At 30.7% G+C, this 26,407-nt stretch overlaps 2 protein-coding genes across 5 annotated transcripts in view; one reads left to right on the forward strand and one right to left on the reverse strand.

Moving 5' to 3' along the window:
- Ipk1 (Inositol phosphate kinase 1) overlaps positions 1-26,407 on the reverse strand; it is a 375,197-nt gene that overhangs the window by 348,114 nt on the left and 676 nt on the right. For 2 of the 4 annotated variants that reach the window (XM_076315765.1, XM_076315764.1), the window contains exon 2: positions 4,716-4,818. The exons of the other annotated variants lie outside the window; for them this stretch is intronic. The gene's annotated coding sequence lies outside the window, so the exon portion shown is untranslated. The remainder of the gene's footprint in view (positions 1-4,715; positions 4,819-26,407) is intronic. 4 annotated transcript variants of the gene reach the window in all.
- On the forward strand, positions 1,287-4,992 carry LOC143149621 (uncharacterized). The gene is given in 6 exon segments (XM_076317191.1): positions 1,287-1,346; positions 3,329-3,430; positions 3,481-3,493; positions 4,003-4,091; positions 4,368-4,577; positions 4,579-4,992. Coding segments are annotated over 6 exon segments (888 nt in total).

Consider the following 26,407-nt stretch of genomic DNA (forward strand, 5'->3'; position numbering starts at 1 on the left):
TAAATCTGCCGGAGCAATACGTAAGACTGATAATGGCATTACAGCAATGCGATTAGTTTAAAAACAAATAAGTCACGTTAGATCGACTTTTACTGCAAGCCTACTGTTCAAATCAACCATGGAATACAACAAATTTTAAATAACTAATGATAACTATCATCATCGATATAAATTCTTTAATTATCATTATTTGTGCATATAAATACCCTACATCGTAATAACATTCTTATTATTTAACTAAATTTGAATACAAAGTTAGTAGTTATTAGCGAAATTAATTCAACAAAGATACTAGGTATTTTGGTAGTTCACTCTACTTCTGAGCACAATACTTCTACATGTATAATGATTACTCTTAGCTTGGGAATATCGGATATATATTATTAAATGTGCATTTTGGGTAAATTAGCTTGAAATAGGTAAATAACCGCGGAATTTTCTTTCTAAAGAGCACACTAGTACAACATCTAACGTTGGACTATGAATACGTGAAAATATTTGTAATATTGATTCAAGATGAGTTTACAGACACCACTACTAGAAAATGAGGGGTTACAATATTTATTAATCCCCGTTTATGAAACAAGTACCTCTAAAATAATTATATTATACATTACATCAAAATATTCTGTTTCATTAATATTTTCTTTTATTTCAATAAGAAGGCTTCATTGCTGTAAGATCATCGTGATTCGTAATTGAAAGTTTAACGCGAAAATTTTAATCATAAACATTTACTACTGTCTAATTTACAACTATATCTACAAATGTTAAATTGACGAGATTTTCTTTTAGTCACATATTAAGGAAAATCGTGAAATATTAATATATAACGTTAAACCCTAATTAAGATCGCTTTAAACAAAATTGTAACTGTAATAATAAACTAAGTAAATAACATCATAAAACCTATATAATGTCACGTGTCGTGTACTAAAAACGATTTTAGAAAATAATTTTAAAAGCGTAAAAAAAATAATCTAAAAATGATATTTTTCACTGATGACTCATTTTCACTGATCACTTATTTCATAAAACCAAGAAAAAGTAACGTTTGCTTATCTCGAAACAAATTAAATAAAATAAACATACCATTACCTGTAAATAGTATCACCAAAAATTTCCTACTTATTAACACGTATAAAACTTACTTATCATCTCATATTATATTATGATTTTGTTTACTAACATACCACTAATGTTTATTAGACACTGTCTCGGAAAATAATGGAAATACCTAGAACAATCAGTCGTTTTTTCTTTGGAGCAATTTACCAAAGTAATGAATGTTATTCTTAGCAACACCTATTTTAATTTTAATGGCACCTTTTACAAGAAAATTTATGGTACACCAAATGGTTTCTCTCATTCATGTCTGTTTTCCATTTCAATCGACTTACTAATGACTAATCTTGAGATTTAGAATTAGATTTTAAACTTTTGCTATATTACAGGTATATACGTGTAAATGATCTACAATTTACAATCAGTCACAAAAATTAGAAACTAGCCTAATAATATCTACGATATTTTCAATTCGATCAATAACAGATTGCAGTTTACAATAAAAATCGAAAAAGAAAAGGACAATAAAATCAATTTCTCAGATTTTTCAATTGTTAACCTACATCTTTGGAAATGTAGATAAGTAATAAATTAATTTACAAGCCTCTAAGCCTATCTAAGCCTAATCTGCCTCTAGAATATTACTTAGTTGGAAATCTCCTGGTAAAAAAACATTAAATTACATAGGTAACATTATAAACAAATACATTGACAATAGAATCTCCTTCCTTTCAAATAAGAGTAATGTTATTAATTATAATTCTACAGGTTTTACTTTGATCTATCGTACGCATGTGTAGTTTATATATATATTGATTACAATAAGAAATAAATTTCATTGCTATATTTCAAACTACACTACTACAAATTCACGTTGCCCACAACTCATAAATTTTATAATGAATTGAATAAAACCTAATAAAATTAAGTAAGAGCAAAACTAACACTCTTGAGACCAAAAATGTTGTGCACAAAATCAAACACAAAAATCACAATAAAATACAATATATATTGAAGAAAATTTCTTTTAGAGATTCAAAAAGCGACAAAAAAGACCTCACAAATAACAATATTTCAATGATTAAGAACCATTGATGGATAAAGAATCTTAATTGTTAAACAATGGAATTTTTGCTTGTTAATTTCTATTAAAAAAACAGTAAGTTTTTATAACAAAAGCCTCTTTTCTATTCTTCTAAATTATATTTTCATCTGATTTTCAATGTCTTTTCTTTCGATAAGCAAATTTCTATTTTTATTCTTAAATTACATTCTTGCGCACATATTTAATTTAATTATACTCATTACTCATTACAATACTGTATTTATTTATTTTTTACATTTATAAACATAAATACAAACATTATATATATATATATATATATATATATATATATATATATAAACCTAAAAAATAAATAAATGCAGTATTACAATGAGTATAAATATTATAAATTAACTTGAATTTTTATCTACATAGAGCTCAAGATATAAAACTGAAATGTTGCATTAAATAAATTATTTTCAACACTGTCAAAATTATACACATTTGCTAGCTTTTCTAATGTTCAATTTATTTGTTCAAAATGAATTGATAAAACTTATACGTATATAATATACGTGTATTATTCAATAATTGTTCTATAACACAAACTACAATAATTCTACACACAAGTTGCTGAAATTGAATAATTTGAGATAAAACTCAATGTCCAAAGAATAATATTTAAAGAGTATTGATGTAGTTGTAAAATAGTTGTGCATTATCATAACAGTACTGTAAACGTAAATCGTGCCAAGAGGGACACGTTCCACTACATAAGTAACTTCTAAAGTTGATCATAAAACAACGTTACATGCTACAATGATTCCTCGTGTCGTAACCGGCACGATAGCGTTATTTCTACGAATCTACTTCGTCGTCCTGTGTGCTAATAACGAGGAAAAGCCGCGCAGAACGAGGTTCAAAGATTTATCAGACGCTCACACCGTGATCAAACCGGTTCTTCGCACACATCGACATCCTAACCTTTCAATAGCTCATTTCGATCGAATCGACCACGAATCTTTCACTGACTCTGTAATTTGATTAAACTAGCATGTTCAAAAAGGAGAAATATCGAAGAAGAAGAAAAACGCCTTTAAAACAAACATTGAACATACATCCAACTTATGGATAAAAACTGAAACAAAATTTCATAATCAGTTTCAAACCGACTGCTGACGCGATAAAACGTATTTGATCACATCGGTATCTTTACAGATACGCACACCTAGTGAGACTATAAGAAAGTGTAACAGTGCTAGTAACAACGAGAAAGTGGTGATGTTCTCACCACCGATGCACAAGCTATTACAGTTATGTGTATATACGTACATACAACGCCATATTAACACCAAGAAATATAAACACAGATGAGATCTCCAAGTACAGAAATCTGCCAATAGATACTAACACAGAAAATTTAAACTCACAACAGAAAACAAGATTAAACACCATCCAATGATCAGGCTATCATTCTAAAAGCAGCAGATGGTAGAAGAAGAATTAACCTTTTGACAGTCTAATAAATTTATGAAATGTGGCAAAAAAAAAAGTACCTACTTTTTTGTGGTCCAAATTCATTCTACCTATGATACAGAATGTAAAAAATTATGTTTCACGTGTACCTGTTTAATAATTGCTATGTATGTGATATACTTAACCGGTAAACTAATATCCGGTTTCTCTTATAACTTTCTTTCCATCAGTGCGTTTTGAACAACACACTACACATTTTCTTGTTTGCTTTTCTTTGTTAGCAGTTGACAGAATGAAATCAATAAATATCTTTCTACTAATCGCAGTGGAGAGTAGCAGAAGATTGGCTTAATTTGCTAATTCTTGCATGAATCGGTAACATGATATTTTTATACCAGTGCAACTATTACTTGTAGTCGAAATTGTAAATGAATTCTTGTTCCGTCTTTGGAATTTAAAATTCTCGAGATCATTCATTGTTTTGGATCCAGTTATGTTTCCAATGGTTCTTGCATATTTCTTAACCCTTTAAATGGTTAGATCGCCTTCACGCGATTAGAAATTACTTATATTTTCAAGCAACAGCAGAAGAGAAATAAACATTTGATCGGTATAAGTTTTTCATGGTTTATTTTACAGTACTATGAACTATAAAACAAAAACAGTGTTAATCTTGTTTTAAATGCTGTTTGTTTAGGTTTTAAACGGCATCGCTTTGAATTTCTTTTTTTTAAGATGGCTTCATTCAAACAGTTGAATTCTTTTTTGTCTGAAATATTAGTTTGAAGTCTTAAAAATAAATTTCAAAAGGTTTCGGCCTTTAAAACGAAGTATTCTTAGAATTAAGAAGTCTGTAACCGATTCGTTGGGTTACGATTCGTGCAATTCGCGTCCCATTGATTGTCGTCCATACAGTGACCATGTTTTGATTGTAAAAAAGGAGTGTGTGGGACACGTACAAAAACAAACTGGTGCTCGATTAAGAAAAATAAAAAAAAGAAACAAAAGAACTTGGAGGAAAAGGAAAGTTGACTGCGAAATTGATCGACGAGCTAAGTGCTTATTATGGCTTAGCGATAAGAAGTAGCAAAAATTCCAAGGAAGAAATGAAGAAACAAATTTGGACTACCTTAAAGCACAAACGTTCTACCAACGAGAATCCGCAACATGAAGATTGTCCGCCAGGACCAGAAAGTTGGTGCAGTTACCAAGTAGCGAAAGCCAGCAATGATCTGCAAAATTACAACCACAAATCAGCATTACATACGGATCTACTAAAAACTATTACTCCTATTTACGAGGAATTGAGCAGCGACCAATTATTAGAACGCTGTGAGGGTAGATTCGCACAAAACCAAAATGAAAGCTTCAATGATACCATTTGGTGTTTAGCTCCGGAAAATTGATTTAGTGACATTGCAACTGTCGAGATTGATGTTAATATTGCGGCTGATATTTTCAACGGAAGTTTTTTTACTGTCTTATTCATTGTGCAATGTATAGATATAAAAATGTGATTGTTTGAAAGTACGAAAGAAAGTACGAAATGGCTGATTAGTGGTAATTATATGAAAACTTATATTCGGAAACTTTAAACGCGTTTTTCTCGAAACTATGGTTTTAAAAACGGTGTACAAGATATCTCGAGAACCTTAGCAACCGATTACCTTGAAATTTTTGCAAATACCTTTAGTATAATATATATTAGGCATTGACGATCCATGTTTCTCTAATTTTTAATAATTTCGAAAAATATAAACAAAAAATGTACAGATTTTTTGTACAAATTCAATAGATCAAACACAAACGAATAACTATCATTTTGATAATTTTTACAAAAATAGAAATGTTCAATTGTCAATGCCCAGATAATATATTCTAGTTTTAAGCATTTTTTGAATGTTTGTTCCAAATAATCCAATTTGGCAGGAATCCTGCATACTGTCAAGCCATCTTAAAAAAAAGAAATTCAAAGGGATGCCGTTTAAAACCTAAATAAACAGCATTTAAAACAAGATTAACACTGTTTTTGTTTTATAGTTCATAATACTGTAAAATAAACCATGAAAAACTTATACCGATCAAATGTTTATTTCTCTTCTGCTGTTGCTTTAAAATATAAGTAATTTCTAATCGCGTCAAGGCGATCTAACAATTTAAATGGTTAAGAAATATGCAAGAACCAATGGAAACATAACTCGATCCAAAGCAACGAATGATCTCGAGAATTTTAAACGGAAGAATGTGTATATACCTCGACAACAAAGAAACAGTTCAACGAATCTGACAAAACACAAAATGGTAACAATAAACAATGCAACCGTAGATATCCAACCAATGCTAGTTTGCTCACCAGCTCCACGTATCATACTATCAAACGTAGCCGAAATAATCCCGAACAATCAATTGAAAACTAGTTTATAAAACACAATATTAAATCCTGTTAAAAAAATATTTACTTGAAAGCAGGTATCACCGACCTACAATTCTCATATATTCGAAGTTTTCGACGTCAAGTTTATGTAAATTCAGATGATGTTAAAAAGAATCCAAGCTCATTCGGAATCACCTTAAATGACACCATATACAGAATATTTATCACCGCAGACAAGTTAGCCTGTCACACATACAAACAGGAAGAACATATAGCCAAACAATGCCTACACAACACAAATTACAATCAGTTTCCAGATCAACACAAATTCAAACTCTCTCCAATCTAACCGTGAGATAACCCCCACAATAGACAAGGAAGGGATGATGTAAATAAGAAAAGACCATTTTCATTATCATCAGAAAATAACCATACCAATCTGGTAAAATTAAACGACCTAAACTTCAAAATTCTTAGCCTAAAATAACCATTCAACAAAAAAAAAGCCTCTCATCTTCCGTCCCGATGCATAAAACAATAAATGAAGTACTTGAACTAACTAAAAATAACAATGAAAACGCAGCCAAGAATTACATACTCAGTTATCAACAATTCAAAAACTTTTTAAAAGACGCCATCAATTCCTAAAATCAGCAATTCAAGTATAAGACAAGTATATGTAATACCTTTCTAAATAATGAATTCTTTACTCTTTGTCACATTAGAAATAATGGTAATAAATATTTTGTAACAGTATACTTCGATATTAAAAAAAACATGCGGTTCGATACCTCAAACGAGAATTACTGATGCCTATAATAACCTAAAAAATAAACGGTCACATGCTTGCATTTATAGAAAACTTTCTGAAAAACAGAAGGATCCAAGTTAAAGCCAATGGAATCCTTTCCAATCCAATAACTAGCCGAAATGGCATACCGCAAGGCTTCGTAATTAGTGTCACGTTATTCCTAATAGAAATCAATGACATACTTATAAACATAAAACCTCCGATCCAAAGAAATTTGTTTGCAAATGACTTCAAACTAACATGCTCCGAAAAGGACCTAACCACAGTAGAACTTCTATAAGCAAACGTAATCAAACTCACGATCTGACATAGGAACAATCAAGATTCAAATTCTCTCCACAAAAGGCACAATATATTATGTTTTCAAACAAAAAAATGGATATTACCTCAAAATCCGCCGAAAGTCTACATGGAAAATACCGAATTTAAAAAATTAGACAGCATAAAACTACTAGGGCATATATTTAACCGTAAGCTATCACGGGTACTACATATAAAATACATTTAAAAAACGTGCTATCATATTTAAAAATAAATATCATTAAGTTATTAGCAAACGTCAACTGTGGAGCCGACGAAGAATCGGTCCTAAAAACATACCAGGCTCTAATCAAATCAAAAACTTAGGCTATGACCTAAGAGTGTGTAACTCAGCAAAATACAGCAGATTGAAAATAATAGATCCGATCCAACGAGATTAATTACTGGAATTTACCGCACAACACCAATAAATAGTATAGTCTTCGAAGCCAAAGAAACCACACTAAAACAAAGAAAAAAACAGTCGATCCTAAAATACGTTGCCAAATTACTCTCTATACTAAGCAACCCACAACAACGTATTCATACACAGATGTACGCACACCTACAGTCACAAAACCTAAAACTACTATCCCCGTTCTACGTCAGGATCTCCAAAAATACTCGAACATAACCGAAATCACATTGACACCAATCATTATACGTAACTACGGAAAAATAACAACCTGGATTATAAAAACTCCTGAAATAAACACAAATCTTGCGAAGCTATCAATAGATAAAAAAAATAACATAAAACAGAAAGCCAAGTTTTTCAACTTAGACCAGAGAATTGGACTTGTTCTTACTTTCGATAATATAATCAGAAAACAACATCTTCCTAAAGCCACATCCATCCACCTTCACCAAAGCATATGCTATCCTCGAAGTCTTCCATTACATACAAACAAATAACCTTCAATAAGTCATTGTATGTATATACTGACTCTATGAGTGTAATTAAGACTATAAAAAATCCAAAAAATAAGAACAAACACGATATCGTATGAAACATCTTATATATAGACTTACACAAAACATAACAAGGATGGCAAACGAAGAATTTTTGTGTAGGTAATATGCAAACAACGAAAAAGCGAATACTTTTACCAAAGAAATAAACAATATCTTTTTCAACAAATGAAATTAAAACACCAATCTCTTACCATGGTCTTGCCATCTTATTGCACACTGTTAGGAAAGAAGGGTGGAACAGAGTATATACATCGGTAAGAAAAACAAAAACCCACGACACTGTACAAGATTTCTACCAGTAAATGCCCATCCACGACATAACAAGGAAAGAAAGAGTAATCGTGACTAGACTCAGAAAGAATACTGCAAAATAACATATGAAAGTATAATACCATTCTTCTGCAGCCTTTATAACCATACACTGGCAATAAACTCACTCTTATTTGAATGCAAAAAATATCAAAACCATAAGGAAAATATAATATAAACTGAATTCAGCATTAGTCTTAACATTGCGGGACCACATAAGGAATACCTTAAAATTTTTACAAGGCATCAAACTGTATCCAGGAATATAATCCCAAACCAAAAAAATCGCTAAAAACTTAAGAGTCTGAACTTAAGATGGGACGTTGAATGTTTCACAAAACAAAATTTTATAGTACTTATAAGGGGTATTCGCGTGAGATGGCTCAGCAATTTGGTTCATATAACGAATAATAACATAGTAAACACATAAATCGCACTATACAATATTTTTTAAGAAAATTGTATTTATAGCTTTGCTTTAAAAGTGATACTTTTCGTGTGAGCGATATATTAATCTTAATCTTAAATACGAAAAACAACTGCACAAGAATATGGTAAAGCGGTATAACATTTTCAACTATCGATCCGAAGAACATGAGTTCGAATCTGCTTGAATTAACGATTTTTTTTCTGTATATACACATTTTCTCCATTTTCAACCATGTTTTTCAACATGAAAATATGGTTACATATATACTGTACATTACGAGTAATATTCGTAGTATTATTTTTCATTTATATTTATTTATAAAGAAAAACAAATTAAAAACGGGAAAAATATGTATATACATAGAGAAAAAAATCGTTAATCCATGCAGATTCGAACTCACGTCTTTGGGGTCGACAAAGGGAAACGTGATTAGAAAAAATCTTAATGAAAATAAAAAACGTAGAATCGCAGATGTTTTGATACTAAAAATGACGCTCATTTTTATTTCCTACCAAATTTTGTTGAAAGATTAAGCAAAGTTCAGCACTTTTATTACGTTACTTTAATCTTATTATATATAACGTAAGACCATGGTGGTTAAAATGATAGCCGAGAGTAATTTAATGTAGCGAATTTCGTTAATCACAACATAATGTACTGTACAGTATATGCTAAAAAATATCAAAATTACTGACAAGTCAAGCAGTAGCATATGAAAAACTTGGAAATACATTGTTCTCATTAGAAGAAAAACACCTGTGTTCGGTTATCAATTTCTTGAAAAAAAGTTATCCTTCATTAAGAGCGTTGTAAAATCTCTTTTTCTCTCTACATTTTTTCCGAATTTCAATCAGTGTTTACTTATCCACGGTCTTTCTTTTTGCTAACTGAACACGACAAGCATACTCCACCAAGTAATTTCTATAATGAGATTTCTTCAGTATTTTCTGTACCATCTGTATGCACTATCTCTTTTCTTTTTCGTGTAGAATTTGATACGTAGCTATTTAACTAATATTTCATCACTCTTAAATCTATCCATGTACTCTTTCTTAAAAAAGTTGCTACACAAAGTAAGCATGGGGGATCACGAAGTCCAACACGCTTTAAAAATCATTTTATTGCTAGCAATACTATAAATTAGGATTCTTGCACAACCGTACGCAACTCGGCCATTTGAACGTGATCATGGTTACAATATCGCATGCTGATTTCTAAAAATTCTAGAACAATATACGAAGAATGGAAAATTAGAAATCTCCAACCGCTTACAATCACATCTACCTCCATCGGGTACAAACTAACAATAAGAAAATCTCGATAATACGTATGTATATTTGTTGTTTGAATACAATCAGTTTGTTATAACTGATGTACAACGCATAATTGCAATACGCCAGGGTATCACATTCCAATATAACTAATTCCAACGACATTCGTTTACTTTGAGAGTGAAACGAAGTACATTCTTTCTACTCATAAAATAATACACCACTTAATCTTTTCTTCTACAACTTCTCTTCCATTCGTCCCCTTTGAATAAAAATTAAACGAATGTAATGAACAGTAGAAAAAGTTCTCAGAATTTTCTTGCGACTGAACTAGCAGTGGGTAAGTACTTCTGCATCGATTACCAAACCGCTGAACTTTAATTTTCTTCTTTAACACTAGGTTTACACTTTTCACTAATGGAAGGTTTTAATGTAGAGATATATTAAAATATATAAAAAGGAAAACATACAAAAAGGACATTAAAGTATACAAGTAAACAATACAAGAATCGCGATCGGCTTTTTTTTTTATTCTATAACCAAGTTTGTCAACAGATGCCTTTCATTTGTTTCATTATTCGACACTTCGCATAGTAGTCGAGAATAGGTCTTGTGAGACAATTGTATAGTTTCATATTAGATCTTTTGATATTTCATACGATCACAACCGGTTAAAAGTACATACTTGTTATTGGTGTAAAAGTGAATCGATATAAATATCTATCATCGCGCACTGTACCGTTAAACTTGTACCAAACCATCGATGTGTACTACACTTTAACGCGAGTAAGTAAACAGTTACATCATAGAAGTGTTATTTCGCAAAAACAGAAAATATCGTCGTATGCTCGCCGCATACAGAAAAAAGATATAGTGGAAATGGTAAGAAAGTTTGCAACCGTGAAGAAAAACAATTCACCGAGTACATACGAGGATGTTTTGTATGCAGTACGCAACGCGCTTGTACGCGCATGGACAGGGGTGCGGCGTGGGTAGGCATGGGAAAATTGTGTAGAAGGACCAGGGTTCACAGCTGGAGGGGAAACTAGGGACAGAAAGGAGCGTCGAATCATGGACGCTCCGTTGAAGCGCAGAGAGCCAAGCGAAGTCGAGAATCGGAGGGTCTTTCACGATGAGAGGGGCACCGGGACGAGGAGTGAAGCGGGCTAGGCCTCTGCTACCTACAGTGCTCGAGGGTTAAGGCCCGTTACGCAACGTCATAATTCCATGAATTTTTTTTCGAAAACCGACCAGACGTAAACCAGTCGGAAATTCAGGCTCGAGTTGTGTAAATTAAAACACGGTTTCATTGCTCTTCCTCGCAACGAACTTGTTTTACTTTGTCTTTCATGTGGTTACAGTAGTTCAGTGGACCTCATTGAACATCCACTAATTTCAAAGAATTAAATTTTACTTTTAAAGCATAGTAGTATTAATTTTAATTTGTATTAATCTTTCAGTATGTGTAATAAGAATACCTTGACGTGCAATATTAAATGCTAATATGTTTTAAAGATACAAGAACTATAGTAATTTTAATAACGAACTATTTTATGTAATATTTCGTCTACACTGGCTTTACGAAACAAATAATCAAATTAGCAAAATAAATTTATTTGTAAGTCTAATTTATTTGATCTTAAATCGTATATTGAGGAGAATCGCTAATGCATCTTAAACGATTCTTTAATATAGAATTTTCTCGTATTAATATATGTACATATAGTACGTACAAATTGGTACACTCTAAACGTAAATGAAAGGAAAAATGTATTTATATTGTGTACACTCCACTTTCATTTCACCATTGAATTTCACCATTCAATACTCGAATAAGTACTTGTCTCAATATTAGTTATCGCTTAAACATTTATCAGAACATAATTTCCTAACTACGAATTGTAGAAAATTACAAAAGGATAGTTTCTCACTTCATTATTTGGACAACCACGGTACTTTTATGTTTGTTGATTTATTTTCACAAATTATTGAAATATTTTTTCAGTCGTATTACATTCTCTTATAATTATATTATTTTATTCTACGATAAATTATAAATGAAATGAGAACCTGTTTTACGTTACAAAAATATTCGGGCAAATTAGACAAATTAAATTTGTATTCATACATTTTTTTAACTATACTAAATTAAAAAACAATGTTTAATATTTTGTTGAATAACCATTTTACTCAATAACATCTGTTGAACAGCGAGGTATATTTGAAATGATTTTTATTAAATATTCATATGTATTGTAAGAAAACCTCACTCTTCGTTTAATCGGTCATTTCTTGAATGTATTGATGTTTTATGGATTTCATGCTCCAACTCATTCCATCATAGATTTTCTATGAGCGTGGATATAACACTTGAACAATTATGTAATAAATATTCCTGTACAATACGCAATTTGTATCTAAGACCATTATTTTGATAAAATTTAGATTTATCTTGAATTCCTGTATTGTTAGCACTTTTTAACAAATTTTTAGTGTGTTAAAATTGTGTTCTAATATTTCGACAATATTTATTTCTATTCAAAATATCTTGGATAAAAACAAGTTCTCCCACTTCAAATGTGGAAATAAACCCCAACACCATCACACTTCCTAACACCATGCTTTATGATTGATCTTAAATATTGTGATTTAAGTTGTTTATTAACATTTTTGTTTACTAAGACACATTTCGTGTTTTACGTTTATTGTACTTGTATTCTTTTAGTGTTCGACCATTTGTTTGTGGATTCATACTTTCTCCACCTTCTTGAAAAAGTTCTGCAATTAAATGTGAAGCACTTAAACGGGTGTTTTCACAGATTTTTTTTACCATTTTTCTCTTTACCCTATCATCGAATGCAGGTAAACATTCTCTTAAGACTTTAAAGTCGAATGCGATTTTCTTCCTTATATCTTTCATTTATGTCTGCTACCCGTACTTTTTTTCATATTCATCAAATCCTATGTACGGATATCTGAATGTACAAGCAGCAGTAAGGCAGCTTTTACTCGTCTTACTACATAAATCGTCGTGTTCGCTCCATAAAACAGAGAAATTCTGACGGTGACCAACTTTCGTCATTGATTTGCGCCGAAGTTTTTGTGAAATTTTTAAATCAACGAGATATTTCCATTCAACTCGATCAATGTCTATGAAAAAACGAAATTCGAGTACTGATGTTTTTTGTGACTTCACGTGTGCGTTCGCACGTGTGTGCACGTACATACAGCGTTGCCAAATTTCTGTCAAGTAGTACAAAAAATGGCCGTCAAGCACAAGCACAGGGAATCGAAGAGTAAAGGGAGACGAATAGAGAAGAAAGAGAGAGGGAGGAAAGAGAAAGAAAGAAAGAGGAGAGCATTGGAAGAAAAGAAAGAGATGAGAACACCTGTGAGAGAGACGCTTGAAAACCACTGATACTGAGTGCGAGAGAGGGAACAAGATGAAAAGGGAGGATACTCGAATACTCGACCCAGTAGCGTAACCACGAAACAAGTAGAGAGGAGACATAATGGAACCTGATTGATCTGTACTTCGTAATAAAATGATGAAACAATATTGACGAATATAACATGGATGTTTAAGAAGGAAGTACAGACACTGCGTGAAAATTCGGAAAAGATAATTGTTCGAGAGTTATATGCAACTACACGAACTCTATCGAAGCAAAATAATTTGAACATTTCGCTCACCTTTAACTTTATCTATTAAAACGTTAACGGGTTAAATATAAAATAAGTATAACATTCGTATTGAAGTTAACGAATACCTCAGGCATAAACATTTTGTACGAAACTTGTACAGAAAGTAATAAAAATCCTTAAGTTTCAATCGGTTGCTTTATATTATAGGTTGTAGACGACATTATACGCGTCAATCATCCAACAATATTTGATGCTAACGTATACAAATTTTGAAGAATATGCATTTAGAAAATTCTGCAACTCAACGAATTAATCCTCAGTAATTTTTTAAATATTTTTCTACTCTATATATGAATAATCAATCACAATTATAAATGACGAATTAAATCAATTAGAAAAGAACCACCAAAATTATTCTCTGTACATTTTACGTAGCAATAGATACTTTTTAATAGAACAACAGTGTGTAACTAAAAAAAAGTCCACGTTCATCCTGCTGTGAGTGGTTTTTGTGAATGCTTGAGAAGGAAACTGAGCGACTGTGCGCTCCCCTCTTCTGATTACGCCATTGGCTCGACCCAGCGAGGTAGCACGAACAACCGGCTGCGCTGTTGCCAAGCGGAAATCACAGACCTGCGGCATTTTCTTCTTTCACGAAGAGACACGTTGCGCTTGCCTACCGTGTTGCCTTCTGCATCAGCCAATGCCAAGATACAAGGAACACAATGACTGAATTTGTCTTATATGATAATAATATCCTCGATTAGAGTTATTTATTTAACATTCTACTGTTGTTAAACAATACTAAAAAATATTTTTGGAGCAATATTTATCTTTCAAAAGGACAACTCGATAGATTGATTTCCCTTAAATAAAATATCTTAGACTTCCCTCGGTACAATATACTATAGTCTGTGTAAAAATATAATATAATACGATTGGAGAAACATTGGAGCATATGTATGACAGGTAGATAAAATTAATATTCATTGGTCGATATGTACAAAACACAAAATATAGGAATAGTAACAATACAAGGATTGAAAAACAATTTTAACACTGTTAATAAAAATGACGTATTTAGTTTAAATTAATCAATTGTTCGAAATAAATAACAAGTGTAGTGACATATGAAAGAAGGAATACGATTAAAATAAAATATTAAAATATTTCATTTAAACTTACTATATACTCTCTTCTGCATTTATTTCTTTAATTAGCCTTTAAGTTATGTACATACGTGAATATATTTTGTATATTTTCCTTTAGACATACCAGCACATTGTTTAACGACATCTCAAACTCTTTTTACAGTTTTTCAAATGTCTTCTTAAAGATTATATCAACAAAACGTTTAAAGAATTTCTTTCACACAGTTTTTTATCTAAAAGTGTTGTAATTCAGGATCGTAAAAATAATGATATATAAATTGTACGTAGAAGGATCGTACTGTATATTTTTACGTTGCTAAAAGTTCATATATCTTTTCATAATGTTGCTTGCAATTTCTACCTACGTATATGTCCATATGAAACATTTTTTCTAGAATTGATTGATTTATCCATTTATTTGTTAATTATTATTAAAACATAATTGTATAATACATCACATAGATTTAAGCATTTCAACCTATTTTTAACCCTAAACGAGTCCTTCAAAGTGGTTATCAATTTTTAGTTTTACCTTTCTAAATCTCGAACGAAATATCATAACTTTTGATTCACTTAAGTTATTTAAACTTACGATATTTAAAAATTTCATTAAAAGTATTCTATTTCTGAATTTTAATAGGAAATGCTTATGGTATACAGTTTCAAACGATCTTGGCAATGGTGTATATTAGATACTCTATAAATATAATTTAAGAAAACTTTTTACTAATTTTACAATGGTTCTAGTGTGAATTTCCATATTTATATATTATGCAATGTGTTTCGTTTTTCTATTATGTAAGTACATAGTTCTTTACGAAATTTATCACTGTATAGATAGTTTATTATTTTCAGAAGTATCTCATATACGAAGTCAAATATTTGAAAATAAGAAAAAGAATGATCAAAGATTGGAAAGACGGATTTTGTACTCTCCTGTAGTATAATAATTTCCTCTATTCAAAAGGATAACAAACAAACAGATGTTTGTCAATAACAAAAGATTGATAATTTACCTATTTAATTTAATTTTTTTTACCAATAATCTCCGGTATTAATTTAGCATGTAGTTAATTATAAGTTTCACTCAATTTTGAAAATGAATAATAAACTCTAAAGATAACAATCCTAAAGATAATATTAATAATACATTTTTATGATATGCGTATGGAGGCTGCGTAACAAAATGTGAGAAAAAAAATACAGGAAGTTAATATTGTTGCGTGGAAGCGGAGATTTAGCGATGAAAAAATACGCTCCTAATAAATCTAACTCTTTTATCAGTGATAAGAGCGTTCACAGTACGCCACATTTATACTGAAAAACATATTTTTTATCGCTATGGATAAAATATTTTCCTACCAGAAAATGGAAATATTATTTGGCATCTTATATTAGAAAACTGTGCCAAAAAACTTTTTAAATTACAAATATAAAATTACTGATTACACAGTATACCATACAAAGATAATATTGAAGAACTATCTATTATATTTCAAGTAAAAATATACAAAAATGTAATTGAACGTACATATATTCTCGAAGGAAAAGAACATACATATATAGCAACGTGTAAAATAAATGAAAAGGTAAATAAACAAAACAAAATAAACGCGTTATTAAACAGAATATGGAATTAAAGTACAATATAGTCCGCAGCATCATTGTTTCTATCATCGATGTATCGATAGTGCTACACAATTAGTAAAAATTATTATAAATAATGAATAAAAGTCTCTGCAAGTAAAATTTGTTACCTTATGAACGCACTTTAAATAATACAACACAAATGTTTAACATTAAAATGCAAAAGTGAATCACTTTATATTAAATTTATATGAAATTTATGATGTGCTGAAGAGTGCAAGTTTTGTTTAAATAACTTAAGCGAATCAAAAGTTATGACAAACTACCTATTTTATTTAAACGCCACTTTAATATCCCCTCACCCATCACCTAAATGACTTAACCGAAACGAAGACCAGAAATTGATATGCACTATGAAGGTCTTTCATCTTACGAAATTCGTAAACCCTATTCGGAAGGAAAAATTTTATGATTTTATTTCCAATATAGGAACCTACATTGCACTATCTTATGCAAATGGGTTAAGAAATCAGCTAATTTATCCCAATATTAATTCTTAAAAACGATTTTGAAAATTGCGGAATTACTACCGGGTCTATTTTCGTTTTCTTTTTACTTGTTATTACAGCATTCATTTCAATAGAAGTTATGCACCTGTATTAATACCTTTTGATTTCACGAATTTGCATATCGATATTTACATAGAAAACGCTGTATACGTTTTCATACTATTATTAATAAAATAATATTTTAAATGCTAAGTGAATTATTTGAACGAATTTAACGGTTAATGATATAAAAATCTAATAACTTTGTAGAACAAAATTTACTCTCTTAATACAACTTTAAGCGGATAATAAAGAAAAAACATTTTTATTTAGAAACGCACTTTGTTTATTTTAACTAGACAGTGTACGTGTTTCACTGAATATGTAAATTTCTGGCAAATCCATACGTCGCTGTTTACAACAGTTTACATAAATATTACCTTCCCTCAATAAAAAGAACTTTTATTTTCACCAAAAGAAGCGGTTTTAATTAAATTTATTTCCTTAATGAAGTTAAGATTAACTTTATTATTTAATGGCGCTGCTTCAATGGTCTGTAGCAATTGTTATATGTTTAGTGATTAGACGTTCAACTGTGTAAAATAACCATCTGAGATAAATTAAGTTTAGTAAGGGCGAGACGCAACAATCACTAATTTTAAATGAAAATAAACAACTTTCCTGCAAATTTATATTCTTTTACATGGCTATACTTATTCGTACGATAAACACATTTTAATTCATTTTAAAATTCTTTTCATATTACTAACTTCACGTTACTAACCTCCCATTATTCAGCAGGAAGAAAGATTAATCATTATTCAACGTAATGAGAATATATGTATACTAATTTCCTCAGTTTTTAATATAAATATAGTAAATATTTGATGACTAAACAAATTAATTCTTACATTGTACATTTTATTATTTAATTATATTTTAACTAGATAAATAATAGTAGTTTATCAACTGTAAGCATCCACACTTGTTCGGTTATTTATATTGTATATATAAACATAATTTTTTTAAACCAGTGCAGACCAAAATAAAAGATTGAAATGCTCGTTTAGATAATATTTTAAATATTTGTTTCGAACATGACAATTAATACCATACATTCATAAATTCACTATAACAAAATTAAGCTAAACATAATCCAAACAATCATTCAAAAACACTAATCACTAAAATAATTCAAATAAAAAATAATACTTATTTCATGCATTTTTTGGAAATTGTTAAATATTTAACTATTAAAAAATTCTCCTTCTCATAATTTGGAAAGAACATGTATTCACGGTATAGTAATGTTGTAACAGCTACTATATTCGAAAATAATTTGAACAAGAAATTCTTCATAATTAAGAGACAAACGCGCAGAATGTATTTAGATACAATATATGTACATATGTATTTACATACGTTGTTTTAAAGAAATCACTGAAACATGTTAAAATTTTGTACTGCAAAATATTTGAAATAAAATAAAATTTGTTCAAAGTTAATCGAATAAAACAAAAATTGAATATTGTGACAAAAAGTAAAAGTACTTGTGTGAACTCGAGTTCACCTAAAAAAAGGCAATGCTTACAATTTATCGTAGATAAATTGCGGTATTAATATATTGATACATAAAGCACAAATGAGAGTTGAAAACGTTTATAAATTTTTATTTAGACGGGACGTTATTACTTTTTCGTACCGTAAATTGTTTGCTCCTTTCCGTACACAATGCGCAGGAAATTTCGTAAAAAAAAAAAATTGGAGCAACGGGCGAACAATGGACATTTTCTGTTTGTAGTAGGTGTATGTCGTGCTAAATGACCGGACGCAACGTAATAGCGTTTGATCAACGAGTGAAAATAAATGAATGTTTTTGAGAGATCGTCATATGGAGTCACACGAACGCGATAACAAATGCGAAAACGGGTAACAATTTGGAAGAATATTTCGAGTCTCGATGGTTAATTATTTTACAACGGTCACTGTGCTATTGTAAATTTAAGCGTAAAAGAACTCGGAAAAGAAAACACAAACATTAGCTTGGAAAAATTCGCACAACTTTCACAGTTTTCAAATATTTAGCTTTTCTTCCTTGTTCGCATTTTGGAGTGAAGCGAAATAAAAGTCTGCCTCGCCAACGATACTGTAAAACAAAAAAGAGACAAGAAGTTCAACTCGAGGACTCGTTCTTCTCCGTTAAGTTCGCTAGCGTACCGAGGCAAGAATATCGATGGAGCAATACTACGGTGGCCAGTTTCAACAAATCCATGTTGAGGAAAAAAAAAAACCAATACGAAATGGAGGTCGATAGCGTGATGACCTCGAGGCGAATCGGCAATTTGACAATGCCGTGGCCTCTCGCGTGAAAGATATACGTGCGATGTAGCGTATACGGTCGCCCTGTTGCCACGTCTCGGTTCACTCACTGTAGACTGGCCGAATACATTTTCGTCGAGTCCCCGATTTTACGATGCACATTATCAAATTTGAAGGCAGACTTGTTAACAACTTTGCAAGGAGGCCCTTGCACCGTTTCATCTCCCTCCATGGCTGCGTACTGTATTTGTATTGTGTGTTTACATCAGGTACGCGTGAACATAAGGCGATATTGACGTTATAGTATTGTATACTACGATTACGGAGCCAAAGAGTGAGAAACTTACTTCGCTCCCAGAAGCAACTCTAGACAGCGATGCTTAAGGCCGACCAAAGATATGGCCATATCTCTTTAACAAACCACTCGCTCTAGCCAGTGGTAATCATTAGAGCTATTGTTTTGTTCTGGATATCTCGGATACCCGGGTACTCGACGGCCTGTGGGATACCCGTATAGACAAAAATTGCCCAAATACCCGCGTATCTCATGATGCCAATGAGATACCCGGACTGATGAGACAGTCGAGAATCTCGACCGAAACAATTAATCGTATTTTGGTAATTTCCAATATCGGTGGGTAATGTCGGCAATGAGAAAAATAAATCATGGAAAAATAAATAATAGTATATGCGCGCTATGATTATACTCGAATTACACGTTTTTCAATTCTTATTAATATTTTATGTTATTCTTAGTTTCTTATTTACAATTTAAACAAATTTCAACATCCGTATTCATCAGTATAATATATTCTGATTTATATTTCACTAATTGTGTATCTAAACTAATTAATTAATATATAAAAAAAAGAAGATAAAAGAAATGTAGTTTGTGATATATGTAAGATTACACTTTCTTCAATAATGTCCAATCTAAATATCATAAGATCGACGAGATAACTGTGAATATGCTATAAACATCTATGACTAATAGATTTTACGTATAGATTTCAATGTGAAAATGTTTACCGCATCGCTTGCTTTTTAAATTCTACGAGAAAAAAATCTTACATTTGAAAGTGATGCAATAAAAAATATAATTATTAATTGCATTCGGAATTTGATCAACGATATATAGAGGAAAATGATTATTTACAGTTTTAACTACTTACGTATATCAAATCGGAAATAATGCTAAAAACACTACTTTGGAAATTTATATGTATGCTTTATAACCACAAGTATACCACAACTTCGGTTTACTGTTGCGGTGGAAAAATAATGCAACTAAATATAAAAAATGTACTTTCATCAACTGGAAATATTATAACTACGAACCGTAATTGTTCTCTACCTCAGAACGTTGATTCGCTAATATTTTTACATTAAAACAGAAAGTACTTATAAGATATGTAATATTTCTATATGCGTGTATTTAATAAAATCCTAAGCAACATATTATGTACATTACTTCATTTATTGTCTATAATGCCAAATATGACCGAAAGACGATAATAGGTCTTGAAAGTATTTTCAAATTCAGTTTTTGCGGTTAATCAATGTGATACAAAAAAATAATTTTTAAATAATTATCAAGACTTGTATATTAATTAATTAATTGCTCTATATAAACAACTTTTATGCAATTATAAACCGAAAGTATAATACGAATGAATCCAAATATTAAAAATTGTTTAAATCATAAATAGGCAACTAAGAATAACACAAAATATTAACAAAAACTGAAAAATATGCACCTGAGCATAATCGTAGCGTGCACATACTATCATTCATTTTTTCGCAATTTATTTTCCGCACTACCAACATTACGAATCTAGGTACATATTTATAATCTGACGAAATTTTCATCAATTACAATTGCAATTTTTTTTTAAATTAATAGAAATGAGACCAATCCAACGACATATTAGTGTCGTCACACCAACATCTAAATTTTGTATATTACAGTATGATGTACATATATATATATTTTACACCGTTCTTGAGTCCAATGTGTAATTTTATACATTTTACATATAGTTTCAAATATATTGTTCTTCGACTCGTCGACTCAATTATGCATATTGAAAAACATATAGTTCAGTTAAAAAAAAAGTTGGTGACCTTGAAATCTCTTTGACACATTTATGTACAAAGAAAAAGCGAATATATTAATATTACACAACATAAAAAGCATATCGAGTTAATGAATAATTAGAAAAAGACGCTTAAGATAACAAGTTTTGTTATTTTCTACTAGATTGGACTGTCTTCATTTTTTTACTTAGTTCGTTTTTAGTAAGTGGCAAACGAATAAGTATTTTAAACTGTGTAAAAAGTAACAGGTTAAAAATATTATCATAAGAATGATAATCTTATCTTACGGAGCATTTTTTGGTAATCGTATATTTTATGAAAGTAGTAATTAATTACAAAATACAAATATTATTATTGAAACATTCAAGACAGCAAACATTTCCAAGATTTTTGCATTCCCACAAGATCGGTTCTTTCCAATTGATGAAGAATTATTTTGATTTCTATATTTGGAACAATTGAAAATATTTGCAAAACTTTAAAAGTATTTTGCCGTTTTTGTCGCAATAATTTGTTTAAATTGTACGTTTTACTGTGTCTATAACAATAACACGACTGCGTGTCAATTGTAACCGCTAAGAAAATTCATGTAACGCTCTGTCTATGGCAATTAGATTTATAATAAATAATGGAAAATCGGCAAGACTGCACGAACGAAAAGAAAATTTTCTAAAGCTGTGTTAGCAGATATGCTTCTCGGTTCCAAACCAGGTAGCTTTGCCAGGTAAAACCTGTCCGCTTAGTTGTCTTTTTCCTTTTTCCGAGCAGGTGGTTACAGCACTCGACTTTCAAATGCGGAAAGACAGAAAAAAATCCATGACGAAACGTAGAAGAAAACTGTGTGGAAATAGCGGCATCCTGTTTCCAAAGGGATACGATTTTTCTCGACTAAAATCTTCCTGGTAAATCTCGCGGAGTATTATTCACCGAGGATGAAGTTGCACACCACAACGACATTGAACATCGTACAAATTGGTAAACAAAACTTCCCAATAAGAAGAAACGTTTACAAGCTTTTTTTTACAAGATTGTCAAACCAATAGATTCAAAAATTTCCAAGCAATTTGTTTTACAAGATAAGTAAGCAAACCGTGTACAATCAACTCTATAAATATTTTATTATCAATATTTTGTAACCAGTCGTTTAACAACGTTAAAGACAACGCAACAACGAGACACGTGTTCGATTGATCGCGTAATATAGTTGCGTGATTTAAGTATTCTTCCCAAAAGTAATCCCAAGATTGGATTCAAGTTTACGCATCGAGATGGACAGTTTACGACACCTTGAACAAACGACGCTTTAACATTCGATACACTAGTAAATCCCAAGATTGGATTCAAGTTTACGCATTGAGATGACCAATTTAAGACACCTTGAACAAACGACACTTTAACATATGTCGAGGATCATTGTCACCAAAGTACCCTCCTATCCTCCCTTTCTACGTATGGACCAACACTTTCAGCAAAGAAACTTCCCCATAATGTTTTTTCTTTCTTTGTGCTTCGTGGCTAGAGTTTGATATGTGATGTCGTCTCTGGTACCAACTGGACATCGATCATTGTCCACCAACCCTTTCCAACAGATTCAATGTTAATAAATCAGAAAAGATTGACCGTTTCTAATCTTCAATCGTCCAATGTCGATGTTCTTTGGTAAACTTTAACCACGGTTATATTGTTCTCTTTGTTGATCTACAGTTTTTGCATGACCGTTCTAATATTAGCAACATTTCTTTCTCTTAACTCAATTGCAATATCCGTAGTAATGTTTTTTGGATCTGTAATCGATTTGCGTTTAAAGACACGATCGAAAGAGAGGATCTTTCCATTGTTTTTCAAGATCGTTCGTTTCGAGGACATCGTTGTAGATATCATTATACCCTATGGTTTCCTATCGAAACCGTATGTATCGCGAACTTTGTCGGTAAATTTCAAATAGAAAAGAATATTCATAGATCGCACGGTATCGTTCATTATTAACAGCATTTTCTGATGATGTGTCAGCTCGATTGGCATTGACAATTGTCAATGACATGATGTACAAGTTCTACCAGGTTTCGGTGAATCTTACGGTGTATACGGCGTTTCGAAATTTTTGATTATTTAAATGTTGAATATTCAATTTCGAATAGTCAATTTCCTGGAGTATGCACTACTGACGATCCGTTTAAATGGGACACAATTTTCTAAACTTAATTGCAACTCCAATTATATCGAGAAGAATAATGCCAGAAATACAAGAAAAATGTTTAAAGAACGAAAAATAAAATAAAGTATGAACGTACATTGTCTAGACGCGTCTAATATGCATTATCACGCACTGTGGAGTTAGAATTTATTTATCTCTTGCTTTCGAAAGATGCGGTAAAAAATTTATCTGGTTGAAGACTATATACGCCGCTGTATATTAAGCAGCATTTTTCATTAGAACTTGGTACAATTTTACAAATTGCTGTGTTACGTAGACACTTGTTTAACGTGTACCGGTAAAAAGTCGTAAATTGTCAAAGAGAATAAACTTATGATTATTATTTTCTATAAATAGGAATGTAAAGAATTTTTATTTAATAACACTGACTTTAATTTCGCGCACTTTTCTATTTCTTTATATAATTGACTACAAATAAATATTCAAAGGAATTAATAATGGTGTCATTAATAATGTTATGAAAATTAATTGAATCGGTCAAATATTATTTTTCATCTTATTCATTTCCTTTACCTGCGCACGCTAATTGGTATTGTTTAAATTTCTTTTATTATATTACTGGAACGTTTATTGAAATTAACAATGAAATTTTGTTAGCGATATTCGAATTTTGTAATTATAAAATTATTCCTGGTCGAACATGTAATATCTCGATTCCTTGGAAACACGATAAATGTGTGTAAATAACTGTGTTAGTTTTTAAGATATTAAAATATCTCGATACCCCGTACGGACACATGTGTCTCTGCCACCGGCCGGAGACCATACGTTGCACTGACCCACTTATCTCGGTACAATCTCTGCATCGTATTTTCTGTTTGTAAAACTTTTTTCTTTTATATTGAGATTGCTACATTTTTGGAACTGCCTATACGTAAAACATGTCGTTCGAAACACTCTGTCGAAATGCGGTACAGTTACTTCACAGGCATGACTTCAACAAGCAGAGATATTGGCACGGAACAATTTTAAAATGTAAGTGAATTTTAGATTCCTTGATCTTTAAAGGCAAATTTAGCAATCTAGCAAACGATCGAACAATTGCCAATGCTATTACAGATACTACTTTAATGATGTTTTCAATAGAGAAGTCCAAAAAGCACAGCGGTATGTATTTTTGATTATTTAAATGTTGAATATTCAATTTTGAATAGTAAGAAATTTATCTGGTTGAAGACTATATACCGACACGCGTCGACCACTAAAATAGAAAAACAGAATTCTATGTTGTACTTAACGGATTAAGAGATAAATATGGTACTTCTTAAAAGTATTCTTTTCTCAGATTTAATTTTTTGGATATTGGTCATCGTTAACTTCAAGCTTAAATGCTCAAAATTCAAGAAAACAACTACTTCCTTCAAATCATTAGATCTAAGAAAGGGCACAATTCAATTTGTATTTGTAATATCAAGCAAATGTACATAGATTTATTATCTTGTCTATAAAATCTGTTTATCGTTACTTTATAATCAGAGTTTATCGGAACAAAAAAAGCTCGATACGATTTTAATTTATAATAAAATTCAGCAATGCTTAAAAGAAGCAGTGTGAGTGTAAAAAGAAAAACTTCACCATAAATGTGGAAAGCAATTTAATGTACTCTAACTTGGTTAATAATTTTAAAAACCTGGTACTGTTTGTAATAAAAATATGTATAAAGCTAATACAACCAACAATGTGACAACAAATTGCACAAAATCTTTGCATTTACATAAAATGGTTTAAATAAGGTGGACACAGCTAGTCGAGCACAACAAAGATCTTTTCTCTACGTCGAGCTTATGTTCTTAATTTATTTGTTGACAAGGTTGCCTTTACAAATCATGGTCAAATTAATTTTAGGAATATGCATTATGAAGCAACTGAAAACCTGCGATGGTTACAAAAAATTGATAAGCATAAATCATGGGTTGTTAATGTTTTGTATAGAATCAGTGTAAAATGCTGACAACTATAGAAGATATGAAACAATAAATATTCAAAGCTTGTACTATAACATTGAAAGCTATCAAAAGAGGATAGAATCTATTATTACACATTTCAAATAATGTGTCATTGCTGAAAGATATTATTTTGAAAATTTTTTAAGCTAAATAAGATCACTTACTAATCTTTAATGAAACATTATTTTTCCACAGAATTTTCAATTTTGAGGTGACTTCAAAAAAGCATTTTACTAATCACTTTAATATTAACTATAACATGTAACAGTTGAAAATATATGTTTTTTAGAAAAAAGACTACAATGAGCCTGGACTACAATTCCTCTAACTACAATTTCTCTAAAAGTATTACTTCAATAAAACCACCCTTTGTGCGTTATATTTGTCCCTTGAAACAATTAAAATCTTGTTTGGACCCCTTTTTCTCATATTCAAAGCTGACATACTTAGGTATGTAACTTATTTAGGTATTCTGTATTTGAGAAAACACCTAATGTACGTACACGCACGTAAACATGCTCAATATAAAAAAATATTAAGAAAAGCAACTGCATAACAAAGTGATAATTAACATGACATGTATCCCTTCTGTCAAACCAGTTTTATACATGTGTAAATATTCATCCAAAACTGTCTTTATTTCTCTAATATAATTAATATTTCTTATATTTATTTCGATATTTATTTGTACTTAACTTATTTCAACATACGAAAGACAAAACATTTATAAAAAATATTCTATATCTTCGCATTAGGTATTATAAAAATTATTAATTTAAAAAATTTAGAGTACATATTTTTAATATTATATTGAAAAAATTATAAACAAATTAATAAAACAAA

The sequence above is a fragment of the Ptiloglossa arizonensis genome, chromosome 7 (assembly GCF_051014685.1).
Source record: "Ptiloglossa arizonensis isolate GNS036 chromosome 7, iyPtiAriz1_principal, whole genome shotgun sequence".
NCBI classification, from domain to species: domain Eukaryota; kingdom Metazoa; phylum Arthropoda; class Insecta; order Hymenoptera; family Colletidae; genus Ptiloglossa; species Ptiloglossa arizonensis.